The sequence below is a fragment of the Bos taurus genome, chromosome 17 (genome assembly GCF_002263795.3).
Source record: "Bos taurus isolate L1 Dominette 01449 registration number 42190680 breed Hereford chromosome 17, ARS-UCD2.0, whole genome shotgun sequence".
Taxonomy (NCBI): Eukaryota; Metazoa; Chordata; class Mammalia; order Artiodactyla; family Bovidae; genus Bos; species Bos taurus.
The window spans coordinates 28830182-28855324 of record NC_037344.1 but is presented as its reverse complement, the minus strand read 5'-3'; the positions used below and the strand labels follow the sequence as shown (position 1 = coordinate 28855324).

General features: G+C 36.2%; 1 protein-coding gene across 7 annotated transcripts in view; it reads right to left on the bottom strand.

The window, feature by feature from the left end:
* SCLT1 (sodium channel and clathrin linker 1) overlaps window positions 1-25143 on the bottom strand; it is a 238407-nt gene that overhangs the window by 89283 nt on the left and 123981 nt on the right. For all 7 annotated transcript variants that reach the window (XR_009491020.1, XR_009491017.1, XR_009491018.1 and 4 more), the window contains 5 exons: window positions 24771-24862; window positions 16696-16873; window positions 12048-12146; window positions 6658-6729; window positions 1802-1876 (listed from right to left, as the gene is read on the bottom strand). Coding sequence is in view for 3 of the 7 variants with exons in the window: in XM_010813763.4 (XP_010812065.2) it covers window positions 1802-1876; window positions 6658-6729; window positions 12048-12146; window positions 16696-16873; window positions 24771-24862 (516 nt within the window). In the remaining 4 variants the exon portion in view is untranslated. The remainder of the gene's footprint in view (window positions 1-1801; window positions 1877-6657; window positions 6730-12047; window positions 12147-16695; window positions 16874-24770; window positions 24863-25143) is intronic.

Genomic DNA, 25143 nt, shown 5'->3' with positions numbered 1-25143 from the left:
TTATCAAGGAGGAAGAAAGGACAAACTTTTTTCTTTCTCCACATTCCTTAGGATTGTATAACAATAATGTATCCTGCCTAAGGACAGTCTTTGGATTCAACCTTCTGTTAACTTAAAATTTAAATTATGGGAGTAGACCTGGTCTTTACAAGGATGTATCTGGCCTAAGGACAGTGTTATCTTAAAATGTAAATTATGGGAGTAGGTCTGATGAGGTCTTTACAACCTCCAGACATTCTTTGGATTATATAACCTCATTGTTAACACTAGCAAGTGAGTACTCTTTCTGCCCCCTTCTGATGCCTATGTCAGAAGCTTCCTCTATCTCCTTTATACTTTAATACAACTTTATTACACAAAAGCTCTGAGCGATCAAGCCTCGTTTCCGGCCCCGGATTGAATTCTTCTCCTCCGCGGGCCAAGAATCCCGGTATATTCGCGTGATTCAACAACAACCTTTCAACACAGAGGCTATAACATTCCATGAACTGCAAGGTCTCCAGATGTGAGGCAGTTCACATTTTCAGACAAACCCTACACAGAGGTACTCTTCAAATCCAGACTGCTTGGCCAAGTAACCAATGTCTTTTCCCACTGACCAGACTGCTCTGTTACTCCTGCTCTACAAAAAGACAGTATCAGCATGTCAATGTCCTGCTAGTAAAATACATACCTATACTTCAGAACCAGTGTTTATTCATTCTGACTATAGCATGCCTATCTGTAGAACAGTGGAAGAAGAGAAAGCTGTGACTTTTCTTTATCTGTTGCCTTTAGTCTCATAGGTTTTACATTTCCCCAATAAAGCCTACTCCTTAACCTATGCCATGTGATATTAAAAAACTCATCCCAAACCCTTCTGGCAGGTGGCAATCTAAATGGGATCTATTCCTATTCCACAACAGAGGGGAACTCAGAAGGGATCAGTCTTGCAGGAGCAGTGACCATGAACAGTCTATCTTGAATGACATGCATATGTCTTATTTTCCCCCACAAATGGGATTATATACTATATTCTGCTTTGTAAATTACTCTTTTACTATCTGATGTTCTAATAATCTTTTTACATCAATAATATAGATATATCACATGTTTTTGATGCTATATAGCTCTTCTTTGAAACTCAAACTCTGAGTCTACCATTTGCTTTTTTTTTTTTTTTAACATCGGACAAGTTACTTAACTTCTCTATGAAAGTTCCTAATGCAGCACCTAAAACACAGTATGTGCTGAATCAAATTCAGCAGCCTTTTTACCCACAGGGTATTTTAAAAGAGTGGAATATTTGCTGCTAATTAAAAAAAAGTTATCTAAGTAAGAAGTAAATTTTAAACTATAGACTTCTTCCAACATTCTTTCTCAAATGCCACTGGGGTAAATATTCTTTCCAAACTATGAATAAAATTCTGTACTTTTAAAAGGTAAAAATCATAGCAATTTATAATTTTTTGGTTATATATACCTGCTATGTTTACAGATGGCCTATACCCAGTAAAAGTTGGTAGAAATTTTAAAAAAAGAAAGACAAAATAAAATTTAATATTGGGATGTGGTCTAAGCAAGGAATACAGTTACATCATAAAAAAGTTCAAAAAAATGCGGCCACTCTTATAAAGAAATGTATATAGGCAATATCAGTATTCAAATGCAGATTCTGAAAATACTCCAAGCAAATAAAAGAACTCACCAGGAGAATACTTATAATATAGGGGTTGCTAGTAGATAGTATGATGAAAGCAGACAGTAATGTTGAATATTTGCAGTTGGGTTTAGGTAGTTATTTTTTCCTTTTTCTTTTTACCTTTTCTAGTTCTTCTTCCACTGCTTTTTTCTCCCTGATGGCTCGTTCAATTTGATCTTGTTTTTCAGCACACTCCTATAAATTCAAATCATATTTTAAATAAACATATTTGTAAAACCTTAAGAAAAATGGGGGAAAATGGAAAAGGAAAACAATTTGTTTATAATAGAAATATCACACTTACCCTATCTATATAAGAAGATCATATTCATTATTTTTTTAAAAAAAAGCTCAATCATCAAAAGCTACCTATTTCAGGATTACAGAAATCAACTTTGGTATAGAAAGCCAGGGAGGTCTAGGTAAACATACTAGATGGAATACAGAGGTTGATGGATTCCAGGGAGAAATAAATGAAATTGCTTTCTCATATTAGTTTTTCTTTTCATATACTCTTATCACATATTTTAAAAAGGTAGCAGAACTAGACTGTGGCACACCACCATAGGGATAACCTCTAGCCTAAAACGTACATGGATATATAAATTCTACAATGGTTAATTTTCTTTTGCAAAACTTGTAAACAGCAAATTGATACAGTAAAACATTTTATTAACATGAACAGAAAACATTTCTGGCTTGAAAGTTTTCCTTTTTTTAATTTTTAATTGGAGGATGACTGCTTTATAATATTGTATTGGTTTTTGCCATACAATTAACAGGAATCAGCCATAAGTATACACATGTCCCTTCCTTTCCACACTCCTAGGTGGTCACAGAGTACCAGGTTACTGGCTTGAAAGATTTTAATCAGTAAAATCAAACAAGCTAATCAATAGTCAATACAATTTAAAGTTTTGCAAATGAGACTGAAACTAAGAACAATCATTCTAACAATGGCTCTTCACAGCTATTCTCTAGTTTTGAGAATGGGTATGGTTATTTCCTACCATTATGCTATGAATGAACCTGCTTTGTTGACAACACACTGCTAATACTCAATTATTATCTTTATCATAATTATATTTTACAGAAGTACAACATACACTGCTATACTTAAAATGGATAAGGCCCTACTGAATAGCACATGGAACTCTGCTCACTGTTATGTAACAGCCTAGATGGGAGGAGAGCTTGGGGGAGAATGGGTACATGTATATTATGGCTGAGTCCTTTCGCTGTTCATCTGAAACCATAATACAAAGTAAAAAGCTTAAAAAATGTTTTTAAAGCTTCTAAAATAAATCAGATAATTAATCTAAGTTTATCTTTTATTAAGAGAGAACTTACTGTGTAAGATAACATTCATGTAGTAAGTAGCTAATATGAAAAGGTAGTATTGTGGTACAAAATTTGGGATTTCGCTTATGTTCATACCCATCCCATGAAATTTTTTTTTTTTTTTTTTTCGGTGAACAAGGCCCACACTTTATTTTCCAAAGTAGTTTTTATACCTTAAGTTGTGCATAGAGGATAATGGGGGAAGGGGTAGAGTCAGCAGTAAGCCAGGCTTTCTTCTTGCAAACTTATCATATGCAAAAGTTTAGGTGATTTACATCATCTTCTGGCCTGGAGGCCTGTTAACATTTTAAGACCCTTTCTTAAGAAAACTTGTTTTTCTCTAAAGGTGATTAGTCAGGCGCCACCCTCCAAAACCATTAGATAAACTTGCATTCCTATAGGGCAAAGGTGTGGTGGGCTATAACAAGAAAACGAATTAACTCAAGGGTCCAAGGTTACAAACATTAAAGCTACTACTTACATTTCTTTTTTTTTTTTTAATTTTTTTAAATTTTATTTTATTTTTAAACTTTACATAATTGTATTAGTTTTGCCAAATATGAAAATGAATCCGCCACAGATATACACGTGCTACCCATCCTGAACCCTCCTCCCTCCTCCCTCCCCACACCATCCCTCTGGGTCATCCCAGTGCACCAGCCCCAAGCATCCAGTATCGTGCATCGAACCTGGACTGGCATCTTGTTTCATACATGATATTTTACATGTTTCAATGCCATTCTCCCAAATCTTCCCACCCTCTCCCTCTCCCACAGTCCATAAGACTGTTCTATACATCAGTGTCTCTTTTGCTGTCTCGTACACAGGGTTATTGTTGCCATCTTTCTAAATTCCATATATATGCGTTAGTATACTGTATTGGTGTTTTTCCTCCTGGCTTACTTCACTCTGTATAATAGGCTCCAGTTTCATCCACCTCATTAGAACTGATTCAAATGTATTCTTTTTAATGGCTGAGTAATACTCCATTATGTATATGTACCATAGCTTTCTTATCCATTCATCTGCTGATGGACATCTAGGTTGCTTCCATGTCTTGGCTATTATAAACAGTGCTGCGATGAACATTGGGGTACACGTGTCTCTTTCCCTTCTGGTTTCCTCAGTGTGTATGCCCAGCAGTGGGACTGCTGGATCATAAGGCAGTTCTATTTCCAGTTTTTTAAGGAATCTCCACACTGTTCTCCATAGTGGCTGTACTAGTTTGCATTCCCACCAACAGTGTAAGAGGGTTCCCTTTTCTCCACACCCTCTCCAGCATTTATTATTTGTAGACTTTTGGATCACAGCCATTCTGACTGGTGTGAAATGGTACCTCATAGTGGTTTTTTGACTATTTCTTAGAGCAGTTTAGGATCACAGTAAAACTGAGGGGAAGTTACAGATTTCCCCTATACTTCCTTCCATCATACATAGATAACCTCTCCCATTATTAGCATCCTGCAATGGTAGCGGCACATTTGTTAAAACTGATGTACCGACATCACACATCATTATCACCTACAGTCCATAGTTTAGAGTTCAACTTTGGTGCTGTATACTTTGAGTTTGAAAAGATTTATAATGACATATATCCACTATTATAGTATCATATAGAGTAGTTTCACTGGTCTAAAAATTTTTGCAGGTATCTGCTGTTAATCACCACCAATATTCCTACCTTTTGGACAAGAAATTTGTCCAAATGATACTAGAAAATTTTTCAAGTATTTGTGGAGTATTTTCAAAATCATACCCCCAAAGTGTATCATAAAGACAATCTCAATAAATATTGAGAATCAATATCACACTGATTATCATATAGGCCATGATCATGGTTCTAAAAAAGATCATAATGAATGTCTCAAATTACCTGTATGAATTTGGGGATTTATAACCAATCCTTTACCTTATTTGCTATAGATTAACAAAAACCTCTGCTACTTGGCAGAAGTAAAACCTTGAGTATTTCAAGAGAAACTCTGTTACATTGCTCTTTAAAGGGGGTACATGGCTTGAGATAAAACTGACTCTGATCTTTTCTTCAGCTCAGTTCAGTTGCGTCTAACTCTTTGCAACCCCATGGACTGCAGTGTGCCTGGCTTCCCTGTCCATCACCAACTCCCAGAGCTTGCTCAAACTCATGTACATGGAGTCAGTGATGCCTATCCAAAAAGTCTGCACAATACCCTAAAATATAAGGTTTTCTCTTTCCTGCATGCATAACTTAGGTCGGGTTACCTAAAGTATGGTTAACTTCCCTATCTTCATCTTTATAGCATAAAGGGTAAAACTGGTAATGAAGAATAGAAATCAAAAGTCAGCATCAGGTTATTACGCCTCAAACTGCAGTCTGAGTTTCCGAGAAAATGTGTTTTTTAAAGTAGTTGAACATGTCATACTTCAAGCATACCTCTAAGTGCTTAATATTTAAAAAAACTCCAGTTAGTACAGCTTTTTTCACAAAACCAATATGATATCAGATAATATTTAATATCTTTATAAAAATCCACCTAGTTATGAGTTATGAATGTTTTACTATAAATCCTAAGAAGCATCTCTTAAGACACATTGAAATTATAATTCTTTTTTACTCTAAAGTGAGTTTATATAGCTCTGTTACACAGCTATCAATTATTTTTAAAATCTCTGCAGACTTTATATAGTATCTATTTCTAAATAGAAAGAAATAATGTTCTTGTCCCTCCAGAGTTTACATCTATTAAATAATCCTAGACTAGAATGTAGAAAAATATGATCATTCTTTTAGAGGTGTTAAAATATCAATTAGTCAGTAACTATTTATTGAAAATATATTGTGCAAAATACTGTATTAAGTAATGGAGAAAAGAAAGGAAAGCATAAGACTTTGCTACTGTGAAGTACTTACAAGCTACTTGGAAAGATAAGACTTTCATGGAGAAAGACAAAGAAGGGACGGCAGGGAGCAAGAACGAAGACAAGGAGATAGAAAAGAAGGCATATGTGATGTTTTACACTTATTACCAGACATAATTCATTGATAAATTTTTTAAGAAAGATTAAAAATGACATAGAGATTCAGAAAGGATGAGTTTGCAAAACTGGAAATGACAGTCTTTCTAATCTCTGTAAACTGTTTTACTTTTATGCCCCTGTGGACAAAGTTATTAAATTCCACTTCATCAAATCTTCGAGTTAAATTTAAATTTATACATTTAATCCCACCTTGAGTTCCACAAGTACTCTTTCCTCTTCCTTCTTTGCCTGCCCATCCCCCAGTACGCATTTCTCTTTGGAAGACCACCTTCCTTCCTTCCCCGTGCTGTGTATACTTTCTTTTCTCTGACCTCTCGGATGAACCCAGCACACGGCAGCAACTGCACCTGGATGCTTCAGCAGTACCCTGTGCATTCTTCGTCCAAAAACGGTAATCATATTGAAACATGATAAATGTCATCCATCTTTCTTACCAGACCATAAGTTCCAAGATTGCAGGTAGTGTGTTTATCTTGATTTTTTTTCTTTTCCTAGCATCTAGCTCAGTCCCTGCATTAATAACTATCTTCTGAATAAATGGATGCTCAATAATGTGATCTTGACCTTTAAAATAAGCAATATTCAGAAGAAAATGTCAACATAGTTTTCTAACATACCATTTGAAGGGCTGAAAGTTCTTCTGTTAGTTGAGAAATCTGTATATTATATTGTTTTCTTGTGTTTATAATCTGTAAAGTAAGATACATATGAATTAAGTCTACAATAAAAATAATTAACACCTAATAAAACATGTATACTACTAATTTTGATTAAAAATAAAATTATAATTTTTAAGGCATAAAGGATAAACACAAAATGTATGGAAGAGTCAAGAATTTATCATGATAGTGAAAGTAAATGAACAAGACGATAAATCCTAAAGGACAGTGATTGTTAAATTTCCTGTCTTAAGATCCTTGTATACTATAAAAACAAAGACTTTTGGTTTTACAGTGAGTTTTCTTTCTATTAAAATTTATCATATTAGAAAGGAAAACAAAATTTCAAAATATTTACTTATTAAAGAAACCTATATGCAGGTCAGGAAGCAACAGTTAGAACTGGACACGAAACAACAGATTGGTTCCAAATAGGAAAAGGAGTACATCAGGCTGCATATTGTCATCCTGCTTATTTAACTTCTATGCAGAGTATATCATGAGAAACGCTGGGCTGGAGGAAGCACAAGCTGGAATCAAGACTGCTGGAAGAAATATCAATAACCTCAGATATGCAGATGACACCACCCTTATGGCAGAAAGTGAAGAGCAACTAAAAAGGCTCTTGATCAAAGTGAAAGAGGAGAGTGAAAAAGTTGGCTTAAAGCTCAACATTCAGAAAACAAAGATCATGGCATCTGGTCCCATCACTTCATGGGAAATAGATGGGGAAACAGTGGAAACAGTGTCAGACTTTATTTTTTTGGGCTCCCAAATCACTGCAGATGGTGACTGCAGCCATGAAATTAAAAGACGCTTACTCCTTGGAAGGAAAGTTATGATCAACCTATGCTATGTTAAGTCACTTCAGTCGTGTCCGACTCTGCGCAACCCCATATACGGCACCCCACCAGGCTCCCCCGTCCCTGGGATTCTCCAGGCAAGAACACTGGAGTGGGCTGCCATTTCCTTCTCCAATGCATGAAAGTGAAAAGTGAAAGTGAAGTCGCTCAGTTGAGTCCGACTCCCAGCGACCCCATGGACTGCAGCCCAAAAAGCAGAGACTTTGCTTTGCCAACAAAGGTCTGTTTAGTCAAGGCTATGGTTTTTCCAGTGGTCATCTATGGATGTGAAAGTTGGACTGTGAAGAAAGCTGAGCGCCAAAGAATTGATGCTTTTGAACTGTGGTGTTGGAGAAGACTCTTGAGAGTCTCTTGGACTGCAAGGAGATCCAACCAGTCCATCCTAAAGGAGATCAGTCCTGGGTGTTCATTGGAAGGACGGATGCTAAACCTGAAACTCCAATACTTTGGCCACCTCATGCGAAGAGTTGACTCATTAGAAAAGACTCTGATGCTAGGAGGGATTGGGGGCAGGAGGAGAAGGGGACAACAGAGGATGAGATGGCTGGATGGCATCACTGACTTGATGGATGTGAGTTTGGTAAACTCCGGGAGTTGGTGATGGACAGGGAGGGCTGGCGTGCTGAGATTCATGGGGTCGCAAAGAGTCTGACACGACTAAGTGACTGAACTGAACTGAATCCCTTATAAGTAAAAGTAACAAGTTGTCACAGGTTAAAATAAAAAAAATATACTTTTTTGAAAATATGTATATTTTCCAAAAATTAAAAAATATTTAGAAAAGTGGTATTATTTTACATTTATGCAAATATCCTTAGTGTCTCTGGCTTAATAGAAGATGGACTCTCACCTTTTTCTAGCAAAACAAGAGATGATTCTACACATGGACATCACCAGGTGGTCAATATCAAAATCAGATTGATTATATTCTTTGCAGTTGAAGATGGAGAAGCTCTATACGGTTAGCAAAAACAAAATGGGGAGCTGACTGTGACTCAGATCAGCAGCTTTACTGCAAAATTCAGGCTTAAATGGAAGAAAGTAGGGAAACCACTAGCCATTCAGGTATGACCTAAACAAAATCACTTATGATTTTATAGTAGGCATGATGAATAGATTCAAGGGATTAGATTTCACAGACGAAGTGCCTGAAGAACTATGGATGGAGGTTTGCAACACTATAGGAGGCAGTGACCAAAACCACCCCAAAGAAAAATAAATGCAAGAAGGCAAAGTGGTTGTCTGAGGAGGCTTTATAAATAGCTGAGGAAAGAAGAGAAGCAAAAAGCAAGAGAGAAAGAGAAAGATATACCCAACTGAATTCAGAATTCCAGTGAAGAGCAAGGAGAGATAAGAAAGGCTTGTTAAATGAACAATGCAAAGAAATGGAGGAAAACAATAGAATGGGAAAGACTAGAGAGCTCTTCAAGAAAATTAGAGATACAAAATGAACATTTTTTGTAAGGATGGGTACAATAAAGGACAGAAACAGTAAGGACCTAACAGAAGCAGATTTAGAGATTAAGAAGAGGTATCAAGAATACACAGAAGAACTATACCAAAAAAGTCTTAATGATCCAGATAACCATGATGGTATGGTCACTCACCTATAGCCAGACATCCTGGAGTGTAAAGTCAAGTGGGCCTTAGGAAGCATTATTATGAACAAAGCTAGTGGAAGTGACGGAATTCCAGCTGAGCTATTTCAAATCCTAAAAGATGATGTTGTTAAAGCACTGAACTCAATATGTCAGTAATTGGGAAAACAGCACTGGCCACAGAACTGGAAAAGGTCAGTTTTCACTGCAATGCCAAAGAATGTTCAAACTACCACACAACTGCACTCCGTTCACATGCTAGCAAGGTTACACTCAGAATCTTCAAGCTAGGCTTCAGCAGTACGTGAACTGAGAACCTGCAGATGTACAACCTGGGTTTAGAAAAGGCCGAGGAACCAGAGATCAAACTGCCAAAGTCCACTGGATCATAGAGAAAGTAAGGGAATTCTGGAAAAACATCTACTTCTGCTTCACTGACTCTGCTAAAGGCTCTGACTGTGGAGGAAAAGGGGAAATAGTGATAGATTTTCCTTTCTTTGACTCCAAAATCACTGAGGATGGTTGGCTGGAGTCATGAAAGTAAAAGATGCTTCCTCCTTGGAAAGAAAGCCATGACAAACCTAGACAGCATATTAAAAGCAGAGACTTCATTTTGCCAACAAAGAGCCAAAGCTATGGTTTTTCCAGTTCTCATGTACACGTGTGAGAGTTGGACTATAAAGAAGGCTGAACGCTTAACACTTCATGCTTTCGAACTGTGGTGCTGGACAAGATTCTTGAGAGTCCCTTGGGCTGCAAAGAGATCAAACCAGTCAATCCTAAAGGAAAAAAATCCCTGAGTATTTTTCATTGGAAGGACTGATGCTGAAGCTGAAACTCCAATACTCTGGCCACGTGATGTGAAGAGTTGACTTGCTGGAAAGGATCCTGATGCTGGGAGATTGAGGGCAGGAGGAAAAGGGGGTGACAGAGGACAAGATGGCTGGATGGCATCACCGACTCAATGGACATGAGTGTGAGCAAATTCCGGGAGACAGTGAAGGACAGAGAAGCCTGGCGTGCTGCAGTCTATGGGGTCTCAAAGAGTCAGACACGACTTAACAAGAACAGAGACATGGTAGGCTTCCTAAGTGGTTCAGTGGCAAAGAATCTGCCCACCGATGCAAGAGCTGCAGGGGACACAGGTTCAATCATTGAATCAGGAAGATCCGTGGAGGAGGAAATGACAACCCACTTCAGTTTTCCTGTCAGGATAATCCCATGGACAGAGGAGCCTCGAGGGCTACAGTTTATGGGGTGGCAAAGAGTCGAACACAACTGTTCATGCATGCAGGCACAGAGATATGGCAGTCAAATTCAATGATGCATAAACATGGACTGGATCCTGAACTTTAAAATCTAAGCAGCTTTAAAGAATATTCTAGAGAAATCTGAGTGTGGATTGAAATAATACTGATTTTTTAGAGATATGGTAATACTGCTGTGGTTGTGTAACAAAATGCCCTTTGTCTAGGAAACAGATGTCAAGATGAAGTGTCTTGAGGCCTGAATCTTATATCTGAATGTGTGGCAAAAGGGGAAGAGTGTGTATGGAACATAGAGAGACACTAAAAGTTTTCTGGGTGAGAGAGAAATAAGTGTTCATTATACAATTCTTTCATTTTCACAGATTTGGAAATTTCTGGAAAAAAAAAAAAGTACAAAATGAATTATAAAGAATTTCTCATAGCTATTGAGTTGAGCTCATTTGCATCTCAGTTATGCTGCTTCCTAGAGGTGGAACCCTAAGAAAGCTAGCTAACTCTGTTTTTTAGATTTTTCGTCTTTAAAATGGGTTTTTGTGGTTTCTTACTCCTAAGCTCACTTTAAATTTTTTGACTTTACCCTCACCACTTATGAATTAATTCATAATACAGGAAAAGACAAATATTATGTCCTCCCTATTTCTTCATATGTAGGCAAAATTATATTTCCAAGATAGTTTATTTAAAAAATTTTTTGTATTTATTTATTTGGTTGTGCTGGGTCTTCTTTGTGGCATGTGGGATCCAGTTCCCAGACCAGGGATCAAACCCAGGCCCCCTGCATTTGGAGTGCAGAGTCTTGGCCACTGGACCACCAGAGAAGTTCCTCTAAGACACTTTTAACTTTCATAAAGCTCAGAATTCAAACCAAGAAACACAACTCATTACTTTTAACACAAAAATACAAGATTTAGTTTTGATAATGGAATTGTAAACAATAACGCAATTCACAAACTATATGGTATCAGCATAATGTGATTGAATAGCCCTAGGCAGGAAATGGCAACCCACTCCAGTGTTCTTGCCTGAAGAATCCCAGGGATGGGGGAGCCTGGTGGGCCACTGTCTATGAGGTTGCACAGAGTCGGACATGACTGAAGCAACTTAGCAGCAGCAGCAGCAGCAGGCTCAGTACAGCAAGGAGAAGGTATGAGTCTAAGTTCTGGCTTTAATTAGTATATAATTTTGAGTGAATCAATAACCTCTCATGGGTTTAAGCTTCATTACCAATGAAATAAGAGATTAAAGCAGATTTCTCTAGTACGCTTGTTCTAAGATACTGCAAATAACAGGAGGTTTTCTTCTTTTGCTTCTTATATATCCCAAGATTCTTTTTGATCCTTCTTCTTGACTTTATACTTTAGGTGAGTTCATCTTCACTATATTCCTAGTCTAAATCTCTCTCCTTCCCACTTACTCTACCCACAACCTCTATTTCACTCCAGCTGTAATGTTAGGGGCTACCATCGTGAGATGATTTTTATGTGATATTTAGTACAGCTGATACAACCAGTTGATAGTTACTTACCTAGGTCCATAAGGCAAAAACTCAGGTAGTATCTAGTCTTAAGCTGTGCAATTCTGTAAAATTTTCAATTTTAAATATAATTAAAACTCCTTACCGCTGTCCTGGTTCTTAGGGAAGCATCTTTCACAATCTGAGAAACCGTTTTTTTCATTTCCTCTATAGCTTCTTGTTTTTGCTTCTCCTCAAGCAGAGCCTTCAGAAAATAATTTGATGTTATTATAGATCACATCATTATCAAGATTATATAATAAGTGGGTAAAAACCTGTCTACTAATCACTTTCTTGAAAGCATACATCTTATTTGAAACTTCTGAGACATCTCTAGTTGGAGATCTTGTCTAAGTTATGAATGATATTTATTTCCTCTAACTTCCTCACTTGATCTTGTCCTCACTAAAAAATTATTATTCTCCTTTGATATTTATTTCAGCCAGTACCATCACTCTTCTGATCCCTACAGATGGAAATTTAGAATTGTTTGAATTTTCCTTCTCTTTTATTCCCTATGTAAAATTTGTCAAATTTAAGTAATCAAATTAAATGTTATATTCTTGGAGAAACCTCTTAGGCTTTCCTTTCTATTAATTAATTTATTTATTATTCCATTCCTTTCCACTATTTGCTTTTATTCAAATTATGTCACTTGTCACCTCATACTTCCATCACTGCAGATACTACCCACTTCATCTCAATGCTATTTCTAACCAACCAATCATTTTCATTTCCCCTAAAAAAACACTCTTATAATCCTAGTTCTGTTGTCAGTCACATCCCATTTCTTTGCTTTCTTGTGGAACAAAACTTTTCTAAAGTCTGCACTTGCTCATTTCCAAAACTTTCTCTTATGTTCACCATAATCAGGCTTTCACCATCATCTCTACACTGTTAACTCAAGAGTCACCTCTGAGTAATTATCTTATGTGATCTGTCAAGCACTACTTGAGATAAAAATTTTATTTTCCTTGTTTTACTTTCTTTACTTTGCTTTTAGCATATCATAATATTGGTTTTCCTCTTAACTCACTGATTATTCCTTTTTAGTCTACATTGCTGTTTCTTCCTCTTCCCTTGAACCTCTTTATTAATGGACAACCCAAGACTTAGTTCTTGGTCTTTTTCTCTATTCAAATCTCTCTCTTGGTGTCCTAATCCAAACTCATGGTTTTAAATATCATTTATATGCTGACAAGTCCCAAGTTTTTATCTCTAGTTCAAATATCTTCCTGAGCCTGGAACTTCTAAAATTTTAGGTTTGAGTCAATCTTTTTTTTTAATTAAATATCATTACTTACTAGTGGTTCTCTGTTTTGATACCACTATCTTCCAAAGATACCATACACATTCCTATCTCTATTTTTTGTTTGTTTTAATAAATTTCCTCCCACTTATATAGGTAAGCTAGTGAGAAGTAACAGCTATTCTGATATAACAACCTTGTCAGGGAGAATGGGACAATGGGAAAAGGGAAGTTTCATAAGAAAACCATGCTAAAGCTGTCTTTCATGCCTGTGTGTATGACTGGTTCAAAGAACTTTTGACTTCTTGGAACAAGCAACCAAAGGTGGTAACTCTCTGGTAATTAAGCAGTGAGTCAAGAGGGAACTTAATATACACTGCAGACATAAACATGAAATTTGACTCAAGACCATTTGTAGACTTGAGACCTGGTTGAAAAAATTTAAGGGACAAGCAGTGAGTATCACTACTATCTTCTCTGTCCACTGTGCTCCACATAAAACGATCATCTTTATGATCTGATGTTAAGAACACTCACATGGTTAAGCTTCAGAGAAGATAAATAATTTTACCCTGCTCTTAATTTTTCTAGTTAACTTAGGTGTTTAGAGGAATTTCCAAGAATATTGCATATTTTGTGCCTTTCATCCTAGTTCTAGTAGACAGTATTCAGATCACCATTCATTGATGACTATTGATGAACTCAGATGACCACTATATCTACTACTGTGGGCAAGAGTCCCTTAGAAGAAATGGAGTAGGCCTCTTAAGTCAATAAGAGAGTCCAGAATGTAGTGCTTGGGTGCAATCTCAAAAATCACAGAATGATCTCTGCTTGTTTCCAAGGCAAACCATTCAACATCATAGTAATCTAAATCTATGCCCCAACCACTGATGCTGAAGAAGCTGAAGGTGACCAGGTCTATGAAGATCCACAAGATCTTCTAGAACTGACATCAAAAAAGATGTCCTTTTCATCACAGGGGACTGGAATGAAAAAATAGGAAGTCAATAGACACCTGGAGTAACAGGGAAGCTTGGCTTTGGAATACACAAATGAAGCAGAGCAAAGGCTAACAGAGTTTTGACAAGAGAACGCACTGGTCATAGCAAACACCCTCTTCAACAACACAAGATATAACTCTACACATTGATATCACCAGATGGTTGATAACAAAATCAGATTGATTATATTCTTTGCTGAAGATGGAAAAGCTCTATACAGTCAGCAAAAACAAGACCAGGAGCTGACTGTGGCTCAGATCATGAACTCCTTATTGCAAAATTCATACTTAAATTGAAGAAAGTAAGGAAAAACACTAGATCATTCAGGTATGACCTATATCAAATCCCTGACAATTATACAGTAGAAGCGACAAATAGATTCAAAGGATTAGATCTTATAGACAGAGTGCCTGATGAACTATGGATGGAGGTTCGTGACACTGTACAAGAGGCAGTGATCAAAACCAATGGACTGGTTCCAAACTGGTAAAGGAGTATGTCAAGGCTGTATACTGTCACCTGGCTTATTAAACTTATGTGTAGAGAACATCATGCAAAATGCCAGGCTGGATGAAGCACAAGCTGGAATCAAGACTGCACGGAGAAATATCATTAACCTCAGATATGCAGATGATACCACCCTTATGGTGGAAAGTGAAGAAACTAAAGAGCCTCTTGAAAATGAAAGAGAGTGAAAAAGCTGGCTGAAAACTCAACATTCAAAAAACTAAGATCATGGCATCTGGTCCCATCACTTCAGAACAAATAGATGGGAAACATGGAAACAGTGACAGACTATATTTTTGGGAGCTCCAAAATCACTGCAGATGGTGACTACAGCCATGAAATTAAAAGATGCTTGCTCCTTGGAAGAAAAGCTATCATCAACCTAGACAGCATATTAAAAAGCAGAGACATTACTTTGCTGACAAAGGTCTGTCTACTCACAACTATGGTTTTTCCAGTAGTCACGTATGGATGTGACAGTTGGACCATAAAGAAAGCTGGGCACTGAAGAATTGATGCTTTTGAACTGTGGTGTTGGAGAAGAGTCCCTTGGCCTGCAAGGAGATCAAACCAGTCATTCCTCAAGGAAATCCATTCTGAATATTCACTGGAAGGACTGATGCTGAAGCTGAAACTCCAATACTTCGGCCACCTGATGCAAAGAACTGACTCACTGGAAAAGACCCTGATGCCAGGGAAGACTGAAGGCAGGAAGAGAAGGGGAGTACAGAGGATGAGATGGTTGGATGGTATCACTGACTTGATGAACATGAGTTTGAGCAAGCTCTAGGAGCTGGTGATGGACAGGGAAGCCTGGCATGATACAGTCCATGGGGTTGCAAAGAATCTGGTACAATTGAGTGACTGAACTGAACTGAATTCTAATCACAGAAGGGAATATTATCTGAAAGACATAAAAAGCACTTTAGCATTCCCACAGCTTGGATTTGGATGATTATTTCTTTTTTGTTTCCTAGTAGCTTCTTAAGACGTAACTTACAGCTTGTTTTGTTTTTAATAGTTCTCTTGGAAAGCCCTGTATCACGTAAGAAAGGAAACATACACAAAGTATTTCCTTTGTATTCTGCATACTTCTCCGTGGAGTACTATACATGTACTAGGTATTCAATAAACGTTACTTCAATGAAATAATAATTTAATGATCCCTGGTGGCTCAGATGGTAAAGCATCTGCCTGCAACGGCGGAAGACCTGGGTTCAATCCTTGGGTTGGGAAGATTCCCTGGAGAAGGAAATGGCAACCCACTCTAGTACTCTTGCCTGGAAAATTCCATGAACAGAGGAGCCTTGTAGGCTACAGCCCATGGGATCGCAGTCAGACACGATTCAGTGACTTCACTTCACTTCATGTAAGGGAGCCAGAAACATTAAAAACAAATTTTGTGACTTCTATAAACTAAATATCATTAAATGAAAGTGGTAAAAGCCAAAAGATATGATATGTGATAGCACAGTAATCACAATTGTGAGAGGGTTAAAAAAAAAAAAAGAACAGTGACACGTAGCCTCCAGTTAAATCTTCGTAACTAAATTTACTTCCTGTCAATTAAGCTTCTTGCTCTATTAGAATAATTACGTAGGTAACGAAGGGGAAATAAACATTAATAAGATTCATCTTATTCAAGTGAACAAAATACAGAGTATACATACTGCAGTAAATTGCTTCAGAAGATCTTTTTTAAGTATGAGACTACAGGGATGAAGATTAGTTACAAAAGGATGGAGATATAAAAAAGTCTGATATGAAAGTTTTAGGAGAGGGCTGACACTATAGTATTTTATGATGTTAAATCTTAACGTCAAGAAAGTAGTACGTCTACTAATAGTGAGTGCAGCAATTTCACTTTCATGTGTTAATTGTGTAGTTACTGATTCCCTTACTATCAGGTCACAGGGAGGAATGTTCAGCATTTCATTGTTTTATTTATTATATATTTATTATTATTTAATAAACTTGCTTGCTAATTTTCTTACCTGATTTTTTTGAAGGTTAGCTTCTTCTAGGAGTTGCATGCTATTTCTGGCTCTTACAATAGCTTCGTATTTCTCATCTTCTAATTCACTGCACTTTGCTTGTAACGCTCTGGTCTGTTCCTCCAGATGTGTTCGTTCTGCTCTTATTTGGGTGGCTTCTTGAACTGCCACAGATAATCTAAAAATTAATAGTCACATTGAGAAAGTTAAAAATTTTTAAAAAGGAAGGAGGAGACAGGAGATTTCCAAAGCATCTATTACAGGATAAGCATTATTCCAGTTACTTTCACATGTATTTTCTCATTTAATTCACATAAAAGTTCTATAAACTAGGTTTCAAATATTTCCATTTAAAAGAATAACAGACCCAGAGAGCTTAAACATTTAATTATGGTCATATGAATAATGAGCAGTGGGGCTTAGATGAGCCTAGATATTCTCTGATTGCATTACACTTTGTACACTTTTCCACTCACACTAATTCATTCTGTCTTAATAGTCACATGACACTGTTATAAAGCAAATTCTTAAAGAAAGTTATTCTGTTTATATGGTCCATTTTTCTTTTAGCTTTTTCTCTGGCTCCTTTACTTATGCTCTATCCAGGTAACCCATGTTAAAATAATGCATATATTTTAATATTTTTTCCATGTTCATAAAATCATATGTATGATTTTTTATATACAAACATACACATAAATATGCATACACAGTATATACATATATATCCATAGGTTTTTAAACATAATTTTTCCTGTTATAAAAACTAAGATCGTAGTATACACCCTTTTCTGCACTTGCTTTTTAATATTCAATAATGCCTTATAACCAACCTAGATAGCATATTCAAGAGCAGAGACATTACTTTGCCAACAAAGGTCCATCTAGTCAAGACTATGGTTTTTCCTGTGGTCACGTATGGATGTGAGAGTTGGACTGTGAAGAAGGCTGAGCGCCGAAGAATTAATGTTTTTGAACTGTGGTGTTGGAGAAGACTCTTGAGAGTCCCTTGGACTGCAAGGAGATCCAATCAGTCCATTCTGAAGGAGATCAGTCCTGGGATTTCTTTGGAAGGAATGATGCTAAAGCTGAAACTCCAGTACTTTGGCCACCTCATGCGAAGAGTTGACTCATTGGAAAAGACTCTGATGCTGGAAGGGATTGGGGGAAGGAGGAGAAGGGGATGACAGAGGATGAAGTGGCTGGATGGCATCACTGACTCGATGGATGTGAGTCTGAGTGAACTCCGGGAGTTGGTGATGGACAGGGAGGCCTGGCATGCTGCGATTCATGGGGTCACAAAGAGTCGGACACGACTGAGCGACTGAACTGAACTGAACTGAATGCCTTATAAAAATCCCCTCAACCAATATAACCAGAAGCTCTTTTCTTTCCTAGTCTGATGAATGTAACTTCTCCTCACTGTTAATTTGTATCTCCCGAATTCCTGGAGAGTTTAAGCATTTTTTTTTTTTAACTTTACAATATTGTATTGGTTTTGCTGTGTATCAAAATGAATCCACCACAGGTATACATGTGTTCCCCATCCTGATTCCTCCTCCCTCCTCCCTCTCCATACCATCCCTCTGGGTCGTCCCAGTGCACCAGCCCCAAGCATCCAGTATCGTGCATCAAACCTGGACTGGCGACTCATTTTGTATATGATATTATACATGTTTCAATGCCATTCTCCCAAATCTTCCCACCCTCCCCCTCTCCCACAGAGTCCAAAAGACTGTTTTATACATCAGTGTCTCTTTTGCTGTCTCGTATACAGGGTTATTGTTACCATCTTTCTAAATTCCATATATATGTGTTAGTATACTATATTGGTGTTTTTCCTCCTGGCTTACTTCACTCTGTATAATAGGCTCCAGTTTCATCCACCTCATTAGAACTGATTCAAATGTATTCTTTTTAATGGCTGAGTAATACTCCATTGTGTATATATACCATAGCTTTCTTATCTATTCATCTGCTGATGGACATCTAGGTTGCTTCCATGTCCTGGCTATTATAAACAGTGCTGCGATGAACATTGGGGTACACGTGTCTCTTTCAATTCTGGTTTCCTCAGTGTGTACGCCCAGCAGTGGGATTGCTAGATCATAAGGCAGTTCTATTTCCAGTTTTTTAAGGAATCTCCACACTGTTCTCCATAGTGGCTGTATTAGTTTGCGTTCCCACCAACAGTGTAAGAGGGTTCCCTTTTCTCCACACCCTCTCCAGCATTTATTGCTTGTAGACTTTTGGATCATAGCCATTCTGACTGGCGTGAAATGGTACCTCATAGTGGTTTTGATTTGCATTTCTCTGATAATGAGTGATGTTGAGCATCTTTTCATGTGTTTGTTAGCCATCTGTATGTCTTCTTTGGAGAATTGTCTACTTAGTTCTTTTGCCCATTTTTTGATTGGGTCATTTATTTTTCTGGAATTGAGCTGTAGAAGTTTCTTGTATATTTTTGAGATTAGTTGTTTGTCAGTTGCTTCATTTGCTATTATTTTCTCCCATTCTGAAGGCTGTCTTTTCACCTTGTTTATAGTTTCTTTTGTTGTGCAGAAGCTTTTAAGTTTTATTAGGTCCCATTTATTTTTGCTTTTATTTCCAGTATTCTGGGAGGTGGGTCATAGAGGATCCTGCTGTGATGTATGTCAGAGAGTGTTTTGCCTATGTTCTCCTCTAGGAGTTTTATAGTTTTCTGGTCTTACGTTTAGATCTTTAATCCATTTTGAGTTTATTTTTGTGTATGGTGTTAGTATTTTTTAAGTTTGTTAGCTAAGTGAATTGTCTTCTTTGAATTCCCTCTTCATATCCTTTGCCCTTTTTTTTTTTCTGATGGCTTATTACTCTGCTTATTCCTTTATAAGAAGTTTTTGAATATTAAGATATTTAACCTTCAGTTTGCTCTATATGCTGCAAATACTTTTTCCCAAATCTAGTTTTTTGTTGTTACCTATTGACTCTATTTCAGAAATCTTTATTACACTACACTAAAAACGCTCACTTTAATATAACTAAATTTGACTATTTTTTTCAACATCTGAGATTTCAGGTTTTTTAAAGATGATCTCCCTTATCAAGAGATTGTTAATGTAAGCTCCTAGATTTCCTCAAGAAAAGTTATGCCCAAACACTTTTACCTGTAAATCTTTAATTAATCTGGAATTTACTTCTGAATGTGCTATGAGAGAGGAGTCCAATTTAACTTTCTTCCAGATTGAGAGCCAGCTTTATGAGTACCTTTAGCAACTGATGAACTGAAATAATCCCTTATCATATCTAAAATATGCAAATATGACTTACTTATAGATTGTATGGGGAGGGAGCTGGGAGGGGGGTTCAGGATTAGGAACACATGTACACCTGTGGCGGATTCATGCTGATGTATGGCAAAACCAATACAATATTGTAAAGTAATTAGCCTCTAATTAAAATAAATAAATTTAAATTTTTAAAAAATATGCAAATATGACTTACTTATAGATTGTCATGATTCACTAATCTATTTGTCTATTTGATACCAAGTCATATTAATTTGATTATAGTGGAGTTACAGGATAGTACATTCAGATCCTCAGCTTCATAATTTAAAGGTTTCCATAATTTTATAACATATAGATTGTCATGATTCACTAATCTATTTGTCTATTTGATGCCAAGTCATATTAATTTGATTATAGTGGAGTTACAGGATAGTACATTCAGATCCTCAGCTTCATAATTTAAAGGTTTCCATAATTTTATAACATAAAAGATGTATAACTATTGTTATTATTCTCATATAGCACTTCTACATGCTCTGCAGCCAAATCTTATATGAATCCTTTCTTTCAGTTTACTGAAATTGGGTCAAGTTCCCTCTTTATAATAATAGTAACAGCAATGATAATCACAAACACTTGTAAGAGCAGTCTTTGTGCTAGGTACTTTATGTATGTTAAAGAAAACATAATCCTCAATATCTTCAACAACGCTATGAAATAGGTTACAGCATTAGACTATGATGTAAGATATGGGGTTATACTATATAAACTAAATGGGGCAGGTTAAAACATTATATTTATTTTATAGATAGATAAACTGAAGTATAAAGAGGGTAAGCAACCTGCCCAACATTATTGATCTAGTTACTGATGAAGCTGGAGTCTGAATTCAGTAAGTTTGTGCCCAGAGTCAGTGTTCCTAAAAACTATACTATACTGCCAAATAGAAACTTCTGCTTAAATTATACTGATTCAACCCACCATATCTGTGCTTTCCACATCACAGGTTAACCAATCACAAATCAAAAATACTTTTAAAAATCCAAAAAAACTCCAAAAAGTAAAACTTAAATTTGCTATGCATTGTCAACTATTTACATAGTATTTATATTGTATTTGTAGGTAATCTAGAGATGATTTAGAGTTTACAGGAGGATGTGTGTAGGTTATATACAAACACTGCAACTACTTTATAAGAGATTTGAACATCTATGGATTTTGGCATCCACAGGGGTCCTGAACCCAAAACCCAGTGGACACTGAGGGACAATTATATATTAGTTTCAGGTATAAAACATAATACTTCAGTATCTGCATATATTTTGAAATAACCACAATAAGTCAAACTCATATGTATCACCATGTATACAATTGACATTTTTTTCTTGTGATGAGAACTTTTAAGATCTATTCTCTTAGCGACTTTCAAATATACAATACAGTATTATTAACTACAGTCACCATGCTGTATATTACATCCCCATGACTCATTTTTTTTTTTTTTTATATAATAGGAAGTATATACCTTTTGATTACCTTCACCTATTTCTGCTATTCCCTACTCCTTGACTCGGGCAACCGCCAATCTATTCTTTGTATCTATGAGTTTGGTTTTTAAAAATAAGATATGTTTCATGGTTTTGTGTATGGGCCATGCTAATTTTCTCTGTATGTTCCAGTTATTAGTATATGTGATGGTGAAGCAAGCATTCCAGTATCTTACTTTTAAATATCAATGGATAGAAAGGATCACCAAGCCTTTGAAGGAGACAGACAGACATACAGAAAAAAACGAACGTTCAAGAAAGCAGAGACAATGCAGATGGCAGAATAAAATCTTAAACAATATTGTAAAATACTTAATAAAGAGACAATGTAACATTTATCTGTACTAAGATACTATAGAAAAAGAAACATTCAAAGGATAAGAAATGGCTCTTTAAAAAAATTATGATAGCTAAATAAAATATTCAACATATGGTTAACTAGAAGAAAATTTAAAGAAACCTCCAATTGTCACCCCATGGACTATATACAGTCCACGACATTCTCCTGGCCAGAATACTGGAGTGGGTAGCCATTCCCTTCTCCAGGGGATCTTCCCAACCCAGGGATCAAACCCATCTCCCACGTTGCAAGTGGATTCTTTACCAGCTGAGCTACCAGGGAAGCACCCAAGAAAGGAGAAAATAAATGAACGAATGGACTATGGGACAAAAAAAATATGAAAATTAGGGAATCAATCCATCAGATCCAATATCCAGCTAATACTATGTTTGAGAAAAAAATGATAAAAAAAGAATAAAAGTATTCAACAACAACCAAAAAAAGATCCCTGAAAAAAATTCCCCCAAATTGAAGAACATCATTTGTATATTGAAATGTCCCCAGTAAAATGAATGAAAAACAATTCTTACTAAACGTACATGCTGTGCAGTTTTAGAATATTAATCGTGGTGGCAGTGGAGTGGATGACCCTGCAAGTCTCCAGGGGAGGGGGAAACAGGTCAAATAAGAAAATTTGGAATTTTGAATGAAAGGAATTTTTAAGGAAAAAATTATTTAAAACCTAGAATTTCCAACATAGGATTCATTATTCAAACTATGAAACACCTTTAAAGGTAAAATAAGGATATTTCTAAACACTGTTTTTAAGTACACCTTCCACGTGTACTCAGGAAGCTGAGGGGAGGGCGTCTACTGAAATGGGGTGGAGGCAACAAAGGGCCGCAACGAACAGTGGTTCACATTTCTGTCTTATCGGCATAGTCTTCAAAAGAAGCACCAAATTTAAAAATAGGAAGAGGTAGTTTAAAGCAATTTTATTCATTTCACTCCAGTCTTATTCAACAGAGCAGATACAAACTAGCAGTCTTTCCCAAAGAACTGTCATTCCCCAGAGATACTTCCAGTCCCCATGAGTTACCTAAAAAAAGTGGGGTGGGGGGTGGAGTGGCTGCCTTTGGAAGATGGTAGGAAATGATTTATGCTTCCCAGATGTCTGAGGCATTTGAAAGGATCACAAATAATAATTTTATAAATAATATGTGTTTGATTTTATAGAACAAAGATGCCCATTAAAAACACAGCTTTTCAATCTGGTAGTTCCATTAAATAGGATAGATTTACATCTAAAACAATGGCTGAACATTAGACACATACCAACTACACTAATAATTCTGCTTTGTCTTATATAAAATAATAGGTGTTTTTAAATTTTAAAGTAAAACATTTTTATCATAATGGAAACAATATTAATTTAATAGCTCCAAAAGACAGTCAAGGTAAAAATTTCCTCTTCAAAGGCAATTAGCTGAATACTGAACTTTAAAAAATACCCTTAGATTTTCTTACATATGCAGGAATCCCTTCTTCAGAAGCTTTCAATTAAGTTATAACTTTATACTAAAAGCCAAACAAAAAACCCTGAAAATCTCAAAGCCTTAAGTACTAAAAACACAACTTAAAGCACCAATGAACAATTTGATTCCTTATGAAGTATTATCAGAATCAAAGGAAGTGAAATTCACTTATTCAGACTTCACTATTTCAAGTTCTCTAGCATTTATGTGCATAACACAGAATGCTCCTAAAATAACAAATAAAAAGAAATCTACAATCACAGACTTTTTCTCTAAGGTAAACCAAAAATAAGCTCAAGAAAACAGTCAAATATTTGACCAACTACTGAAACATTTAGAAAAAAAAAAATCCCAAACTCTGGCATTTAAAAATAACAACTTCTTTCATCAGAATCTCAAGTTAGCAGTTAAAATCATTTAGTTCTGAACCCACTGTGAGCAAAGAAATTACTTTCATTAACATTTTGGAGAATAAGAAACAGAAGTCCAAAAACACTAATTTTTTCTGAACAAACACAATCAGCCATGGATCTGTGACTAGAACTGAGATCTCAATTTTGATGCACTTAGATCAGTAGACTATTTCTGAGTATAACAGAGTCCAATCTACAGAGTGGATTTTTAAGCTATAAACCATAATGTGATTTTATAGGCTGTAGTCACTGTATTTTTAATAGACCACAAATGACAATTTTAATGTTTCTTAAGGGAGTATGCAACAAGTATGCATTAAGATAACAAAGACAAAGCTACAAAATATATTTAAAAAGTACTGTGCGTGCTCAGTTGCTAAGTCGTGTCCGACTGTTTGCAATGTCATGGACTGTAGCCCCCTGGGTTCCTCTATCCATTGGATTCTCCAGGCAAGAATTCTGGATTAGGCTGCCATTTCTTTCTCCAAGGGATCTTCCTGACCCAGGGATCTAACTCATGTCTCTTGTGTCTCCTGCATTTGTAGATGGATTCTTTACCACTGCATCACCTGGGGAAACATCCTAAAAAGTAGCCCAGACCTTCAAAGGTAACTGAAAATTACTGTTTCGTAAGACTTCAGGAAAAACATCAATAATGATTTCTCAAGTATTTTTTCTCATGTATCTGCTCAGCAAGGAAAGGATTTTTCTATACAATTTTTACCCAACTTTACTATCTCTTTTCCTGTTTTAAGGTGAAAAGGAACATTTTTAATTTTAGGATTAACCAAACTTGACTAATACTGTTTTGGAGAAAAAGCAAAGAGAGAAATGATCTTTGAGTATATGTTCAAAATATATGTTCAATCTTTTGAATATGACTTTTTAAATAAACAATATCCAACAAACCAGATTTTAAACCTATGATTTATATAGTTTGTTTAGCACTTATAAAACAGAGTATAATAAGCAAACTCTAATATGGAATAACTTTTGAAGCTTGTAGACAAAGCTAGATGTATTTAACAATTTACCTTGCTTCTAATTGTTTTATACTAGATTGTAACTGCTGTAAGCGCCTATCTGATGCTTCTTCTCTTCCTTGCGCAGAAACCATATCCTCCTCCTAGGGGAAAAAAAAAAAAAACACTGAATGTTTATGTTTAGTATGTAAAAATTCAATACATCATTAAACAGAATAAAGAAAACACTCTAAAGCACTTTAAATTATATTGATAGAATTTCATATATAAGTTCAGTCAGTCAGTTCGGTCCCTCTGTTATGTCCGACTCTTTGTGACCACATGGACTGCAGCACGTCAGGCTTCCCTGTCCATCATCAACTCCCAGAGCCTGCTCAAACTCATGTCCACTGAGTCAGTGATGCCGTCCAACCATCTCATCCTC